Raw genomic sequence first — 8,363 nt, 5'->3', positions numbered from 1 at the left:
TGACTCCGCAGTAGTCACGGATATTCATCGGCACCAGCTCGGATCGGCAGCGACGGAAACACGACACCCGGGTAGATGCGCTCATTTTTTCGCTCCGGACGTTGGCACATAAACAGACGGGAATATCCGCGTGTCGTCAGATCGTCTCATATCGGATATAGAATCCAAAATAGAAATCAGAAGTGATTGACTTTTTCCCTGCCTGCGGGACCATGAAATGTTTTGAGTGTGGGGGGCTGCTCCATGGGGACCACTCCAGGCGCCCGGAGCGGAGAAGCCCCCCCGCACTCCCCGCCGGGACCCGGGGGCCACACCGGGAGCGACCCCAAAGCACCGGCTCTCCGCGCGTTGGCCACTGCCGGTGCAGGCACGAATGCTCCAACTGCTCCTTATTGTTCTTTTTCCATAATCTTACACTGGAAACATGACATGGCCATGGTTCGAATTACGGGGGGTATTGGGGGGAGGTCTGACCCCCCTAATTTAGACTGGGATCCCCCCATAAAAAAGGTTAAAACAACAGATCGGCAGGTGCGGGGGGCGGGGGGCGGTTCGAAACATTTCTATATCCTCTTTACCTGTGATCGTATTCATGCCTGGAAGAATCTTATAATTGGATTTCAGACACCCCTAAAGTGGACCGTACCACTACGCCGAGCATCACGGGCTGCAGCTCAGATCAGAAGGATCTGCCCCCCCCCCCCCCCCAAACAAAGCAATTGAAAACAGCGTGTTTTTTTATTTTTTCTATTGTCGATTTATTTCATTTTCTGCATTTTCCTGTCGAATGGGAAAAAAAAGAAAAAAACACCCCGCGCATAACCGTAACCGCGTAACGGGTACACATTCTCAGTCACCCGCCTCCGCCCTCCCCCACCCCCGCCCCACGATGGTGGCGTGAAAAAAACCCCCCAAAAAAACGGTATATGAAAGCCAAGTGTTACGCCGCGAACTGCTTAACTCTGCCCTGACACAAGTCAGCACTATTTAACACGTTTAACCGCTGCAGCCCTGACTGGCTGCTTCTCCACAGGGGGGGGGGGATAAAAAATCTTTAGTCTGGAGACCATTTATAGCAGCAGACAATCTGGCCCGCTGGTGACTGGGGGAATCGTCAGGAGGGTGTATCGAAGTCATTAGGTTAATTTGAGACGCTAAATTGCCTTTAAGTGAGTGCGTTTGTCACACTGCGATGGCTGCCTTCCTCCAGCACCTTCCGCCCGGAGTGAGCTGGGTGGTGGGGGGGGATTTCCAGACCTCCAGGCCCCGGAACCAGAATAAATCGATCGGGGAAAATTAACAGATTAATGGATTAACATGTGATGTGACAATTGTTTAACGTTTAAAAACATATCGCTTTCCAGTTAATACGGTAATAACTGCTATTGAAGTCCAGGTGAAAGCCTGAAAGTGGAAAAGGGACGAAATAACAAGCAGACATTTACAATCCTCCTGAAATTGTACTTTATAAATACAATTTAAAAAAATATATTTAAAAAAAGAGTTGATGACAATGAGATATTCAATGACTTGTGGCACAAGTACAACAAGCTCGGAAACAACTTTGTCATTTTTTTCAACTTTGTGCCAATGAGAAAATCATTTTTGTAAGAGAAAGTGCCTTGAAACTTTGTTGTCCCTCTGTGTTCTATATTTAAAATCTGTGTTAAACTTCAGGCTTTGTTACATCACTTCCTGTTGATATTAGTGCTCTGTCTGATGTCTTTTTCTGCTTTCTCCACAGAGCAAAACGCAGAGAGCAGGCACAACTAACTTGTGAAATTCGGCCTTTTTGACTGTGTGTGTGTGTGTGTGTGTGTGTGTGTGTGTGTGTGTGTGTCTGTGCGCGTGTGCGCACGCGTGTGTGTGTGTGTGTGTGTGTGTGTGTGTTTGTGCTGTCATGTCGGGTATGACTAGTGGTGTGTGTGTGGAGAGTGACCTCTCCTCCATGCTACAAAGAACCTCCGCACCCCCCCACCAACACCCCAATCACCATGGTTACGGCGGCCAGGGACAGGTGAGTGGCATTTAGAGTATTCATTAAAATATGATAAGGTTTCAAGTCATTTAGGGTGAAGGATGGAGGGATGATCAAGAATGGACTGAACAATGAGGGAGGATAGAGGAGTGACGGGTGAGACAGAATGATGGAAGGACGATCCAGGTGGGGGCAGGGGAATATAGAATGATGGACGGATGATAGAGTGACAGAATGATGGAGGGATGATAGAGGAGTGACAGAATGCTGACAGATGATAGAGGAGTGACAGAATGCTGACGGATGATAGAGGAGTGACAGAATGCTGACGGATGATAGAGGAGTGACAGAATGATGGAGGGATGGTAGAGGAGTGACAAGGAAAGACAGAATGCTGGCGGATGATAGAGGAGTGACAGAATGATGGAGGGATGGCAGAGGAGTGACAGAATGATGGAGGGATGATAGAAGAGTGACAGGCTCAGACAGAATGATGAAGGGATGGTAGAGGAGTGTCAAGGGAAGACAGAATGGTGGAGGGATGGCAGAGGAGTGACAGAGTGATGGAGGGATGATAGAGGAGTGACAGAATGCTGACGGATGATAGAGGAGTGAAAGAATGATGGAGGGATGGTAGAGGAGTGACAAGGAAAGACAGAATGATGGAGGGATGATAGAGGAGTGACAATGATGGAGGGATGACAAAGGGGTGACAGAATGCTGGCGGATGATAGAGGAGTGACAGAATGATGGAGGGATGATAGAAGAGTGACAGGCTGAGACAGAATGATGAAGGGATGGTAGAGGAGTGACAGGTTGAGACAGAATGATGGAGAGATGATAGAGGAGTGACAGAATGATGGAGGGATGGTAGAGGAGTGACAGAATGATGGAGCGATGATAGAGGAGTGACAGAATGCTGACGGATGATAGAGGAGTGACAGAATGATGGAGGGATGGTGGAGGAGTGACAAGGAAAGACAGAATGCTGGCGGATGATAGAGGAGTGACAGAATGATGGAGGGATGGCAGAGGAGTGACAGAATGATGGAGGGATGATAGAAGAGTGACAGGCTGAGACAGAATGATGAAGGGATGGTAGAGGAGTGTCAAGGGAAGACAGAATGGTGGAGGGATGGCAGAGGAGTGACAGAGTGATGGAGGGATGATAGAGGAGTGACAGAATGCTGACGGATGATAGAGGAGTGACAGAATGATGGAGGGATGGTAGAGGAGTGACAAGGAAAGACAGAATGATGGAGGGATGATAGAGGAGTGACAGAATGCTGGCAGATGATAGAGGAGTGACAGAATGATGGAGGGATGATAGAAGAGTGACAGGCTGAGACAGAATGATGGAGGGATGATAGAGGAGTGACAGAATGATGGAGGGATGATAGAAGAGTGACAATGATGGAGGGATGACAAAGGGGTGACAGAATGCTGGCGGATGATAGAGGAGTGACAGAATGATGGAGGGATGATAGAAGAGTGACAGGCTGAGACAGAATGATGAGGGGATGGTAGAGGAGTGACAAGGAAAGACAGAATGATGGAGGGATGATAGAGGAGTGACAATGATGGAGGGATGACAAAGGGGTGACAGAATGCTGGCGGATGATAGAGGAGTGACAGAATGATGGAGGGATGATAGAAGAGTGACAGGCTGAGACAGAATGATGAAGGGATGGTAGAGGAGTGTCAAGGGAAGACAGAATGATGGAGGGATGGCAGAGGAGTGACAGAATGATGGAGGGATGGCAGAGGAGTGACAGAGTGATGGAGGGATGGCAGAGGAGTGACAGAATGATGGAGGGATGATAGAGGAGTGACAGAATGATGGAGGGATGATAGAGGAGTGACAGAATGCTGACGGATGATAGAGGAGTGACAGGCTGAGACAGAATGATGGAGGGATGGCAGAGGAGTGACAGAATGATGGAGGGATGGCAGAGGAGTGACAGAGTGATGGAGGGATGGCAGAGGAGTGACAGAATGATGGAGGGATGGCAGAGGAGTGACAGAATGATGGAGGGATGGCAGAGGAGTGACAGGGAAAGACTGTGGCCGCGGCAGCGCGGTGACACCTCCAACATGGCCGCCCACTAAACCCCTCCCCCCTGTGTGTTTGTCAGGTGGGGGCGTGTGCGGGCCTCGCCCCCGCCATGTTGGACTACAGCGCCGAGATGGACCGCTACCGCTCCTCCATCGCAAACTTCTACAAGACCAACGTCAACATGAACATGAACGTCAACGTCAACTTCCCGCAGTCGGCCAAGCTCGCGGCGCGCCTGGCCGCCGCCACCCCCATCTTCCCCCCCGCCGCCGCCCGCATCAGCGCCATGGCGACGGCCCCCTGGGGCTGCCCCGACAACATGAACGTCAACGTCAACCACCCCGCGGCGGCCATGTTCTGGGGGCGGCCCAAGGCCCACCACGCGCACCCGCCCTCCGGCCACGTGACCCCGGTGCACCCGCACCGGACCGGCGCGCACCAGGGCGGCGGCGGAGGGGCGGGAGGGGGCGGGGGAGGGGCGAGCGACGGCGGCGGCAAGCAGGGACACGGCGGCGCCTCGCTCCCCGTCCCGCAGGAGACGCCGCAGCACCACCACCCGATGGCGGCGCACAGCAACGGGAACTTCCTCCCCGGCTACATCGGCGGCGGGGGCGCGGGGGGCGGCGGCGGAGAGTGCGGTGCCGTCAACAAGCAGTGCCCCGCCCTCCCGGACATGATGGGCCTATCGGAGGGCGGGGGCTTCCTGGGCGGGCTGGGCCTACCGCCCGGGGTCATTGTCATGGCGATGGGGTCGCCCGGCGGCAGCATCGCCGACGGCGGCAGCGCCTTCCAGATGACCAGCGTCAGCCAGCGCTCGCTCACGGACTGCCAGCAGCACACTAACTCCTCCCCCTGCCCGCCCCCCTCCTCCCCCTCGCTGTCAGGGGGCGGGGCCTCGTCGTCGGGCGCGGTCGCTAAGAGGAAGAGGAAGCGCTGCGGCGTGTGCGGGCCCTGCCGGAGGCTCATCAACTGTGGAGTGTGCTCCTCCTGTCGCAACAGGAAGACGGGACACCAGATCTGCAAGTTCAGGAAGTGTGAGGAGCTGAAGAAGAAACCTGGAGGACTGGAGGTGAGCGCGCACGCACGCACACGCACGTACACGCACACACACACACACACACACACACACACGTTTAGACGTCCACACACATGCACGCACCTTGAGACACGCACCCCTACACACACACACACACACACACACACACGCGCGCGCGCGCACACACACACACTTTTGGACGTCAAATACACACGCCCGCATCTTTAGACACACATACCCACACAGACACACACGCACCTTTAGACGCGCACACACGCGCCTTTGGATGCCCGCACACACACCTTTTACCACACGCACAGCTTTACACATGCACACATATTTCACAGAAACACATAGACACACACACACACACTCCCACACACACACACACACACACTCTGTCTCTCTTTCCGCTGTCTCCCATTACATTTCCTTGAGTGTGTAATATTCCTATTGTGTGTGTGTGTGTGTGTGTGTGTGCGTTGGTGTGTGTGTGTGTTTGTGTGTGTGTGTGTGTCTGTGTGTGTGTGTTGGCGGCATGCCAGGCCACAGCAGGGACAGATTTCTCATTTCAGCACTCACCATCTGTAATACACACACGCACGCACGCGCGCACGCACGCACACACACACACGCACACACACACACACACACACACACACACACACACACACGCGCAGGACGATTTCTTCCCACTGTGCATTAACAGCTAATGTGAGTCAACGCGGGCCGTCCTGACGACCACGCCCCTCTCTACCTTTCTCTCCGGCAGACGTCACGGGTTTGATGGAAATGAATAGCTTCCACGTTTTGTGTCGTTTTTTTGTTTCTCTTGAAGTGTGGGCATTTCTAAAATTGGGTTTTTTACAGAGCCACATTTTTTCCGCACACAAACAGGCGTGCGGCGGCCATAACACAAAATAACCTCCATTCGTCGCGAGCGAGCGCGTCCTTTTGTTTTTTAAGTTACTGACCAATCAGAGTGGCATCTCAGGTGTGTACAAACCCCTCGTTCTCTTTTCCCCTTCTCTCCATTCCCCCTCTCCTAATTGTTACTCCATCTTTCACACATGTGCTGAGTGTGTGTGTTTAGTGTGTGTGTGAGTGTGTGTGTGTGTATGTGTGTGTGTGTGTGTGTGTGACAAATCGTTCTCAATTAGAGGCTAATTGGGCCTGGGGAGGCTAAGTAGATGTGACATCACCGTGCGTGTGCGCGCGTGTGTGCGCGTGTGTGTGTGTGCGTGTGTGTGCGATTACCAGGAGGTTTCAAAGTCTTGCCTCATTTCTCCGCCTTTTCTGTAATATACACCTGACACCGTCACGGGCCAATCAGAGAGCTCATTTCACCGTAAAACCGCAAAGCCTTCTGGGTACTGTTTAGTTTTGACGTGACGTTGAGCATCAAACACACTTCACTGACTCTCTGCCTTCTCCAGCTCTAGTTATATTTCTATTATAATTATGATTATTATTATTCTACATACATCCTCGATCATTTATTGTCACACAAGTAATTGCAGTAATAACAATTTAAGCCTCCTGAACTTGTAAACGGGGTTCTTACCAGGTCCATCGGGTGCTGGAGGTGCTTGAGTTCCGTCGTTGGGAAATTGAAGCACTGGAATACCTTGAAAAAAGCTCCTTTTGTGCTGAGGGGCTTGAAAAGTCATTGGGGGAAGAAAGAAAATGCGATCGTTGAAAGCCTGGGAGATTCCCCCTGGTTTTGTCATTCACATCGTATGAAATAAAACATTTCCAGGATGGCTTTTATGACACAGATCATTCCAGGGAAATGTCATTTTAATCCAGATAGACACTTATGAGATTTTATTATATTAACAATAGATAACGAGACCGAGATTGTATTATATTTTAATCAATTAGGATCCCGCTCAAATTTGATGATATTTGCTTTGCGTGAAGTCCTTGAAAATGAAAAACGTTGCGCTTGAAAAAAAAAGTACTTGAAAGTTCTTGAATTTCATTTTGCATCGACCCGGCGTGATAACCCGCTTCCACTTATCGCAGGGGAGCCGTCTATCGGCGCGGCAAATTGATTCATCGGAATTGGAAAAAGGCGTTAACTGTCCTCAACGCGACCGAAACTCCTCCGATTCAAATTGTTGTCTTTCGCAAATATCGGCTCAAAAACTCCCCTTGAATTTGGACGGAAACGCGACTGCCGGCGATCGGATAACCGCGGTCGGAGCGACCGTGTGACGGCCGCGATGGCGTGTGTCTGTGTGTGTGTGTGTGTGTGTGTTTTGGGTGACTGCCCTCTCTAACCCCGCCCGTGTCTCCGCAGCGGCCTCCCTCCGTCCCCACCGGCGAGGCTTTCCGCTGGTTCTTCTAGAGCCCCCTCCGGCCGCGAGCGGCACCTCAGACGGACGCCGAAAACCAGGAAGCGAGCGGCGCAGCGGCGGACGCCCCCTCACCACCCCCCCCTCCCCCCACCCTAAAAAAACTAAAAACAGACAAAAAAAAAAAAAAACTGTCGAGGACTGGCGGTGTTTGGGACCCGGACGGCGAGCCGAAAAAAAACGCCTGGATAACAGCTGGAAAACGACATATCTTCAAAACCCAGCGGCGAGGTCGGGAAGCCGGAGCGGAGGGAGGAGGCGGGGGCGGGGAGCAGTTTGGTCATCGGCCAATCAGGACCGTCGATGACACGACCGGGTCCTCATTACAAACGCGTACGGTCATCAAAATATTACCGACGCGGTTCCATATCCACACCAAACGACCAATCATTCACCGCAACCGTCAGCCAGCACCGCTGGAGGGTCAAGCCGTTGTCATAGCGATGAAAGGTTAGACACTTTTTTTTTTTTTTCCTTTCGAGATTTCGACCCGTTACGAGGGACCCGCAGCACTCGGATGCTCGTCGGAGATTGGGCTCTCTAACTCACCTCCACCCTCCCGCAGAGCTACGCCCCGGCAGCCCCACACCTCCTCCTCCTCCGACCCCCCCCCCCCCACACCCCACCCCCCCACCCGAACGCCGCTCGCACCACCCTATCGGACGACGAATTGAACCTCAGCGGGAAGTTGTGTCGGACTCTAGTGGAACGCAACCCCCGACGGACGGTTTCACACAGACACACACACACACACACACACACACACACACACGGACGGACGCACCGCCAGGTTTGCCCCCGGAAAAAAAAAAACCCCGGGGCTCCGCGCACCACGTATGAGCCGTAACGGACCACAACCGCAACCGCAACCGGGCCGACGATGCCCGCGTCACTGTTTTGTGTCCCTTCCGTCTACCTCCTCCTCCAGAGCTC

General features: G+C 52.8%; 1 protein-coding gene across 1 annotated transcript; it reads left to right on the top strand.

Annotated features, from left to right (window-relative positions):
• Positions 1–1,900: 1,900 nt before the first annotated feature.
• On the top strand, positions 1,901–7,563 carry LOC307247421 (uncharacterized protein; the record flags this gene model as incomplete). The annotated part of the gene is made up of 3 exons (XM_080023574.1): positions 1,901–2,017; positions 4,114–5,103; positions 7,376–7,563. The coding sequence occupies 3 exons, from the start codon at positions 1,901–1,903 to the stop codon at positions 7,421–7,423; spliced, it is 1,155 nt and encodes a 384-aa protein (XP_079879700.1). The 3' UTR covers positions 7,424–7,563.
• Between the last annotated feature and the right edge of the window lie 800 nt (positions 7,564–8,363).

The sequence above is a fragment of the Zeus faber genome, assembly GCF_960531495.2.
Source record: "Zeus faber genome assembly, chromosome: 22".
NCBI lineage: Eukaryota > Metazoa > Chordata > Actinopteri > Zeiformes > Zeidae > Zeus > Zeus faber.
This window is presented reverse-complemented; position numbering and strand designations above follow the sequence as displayed.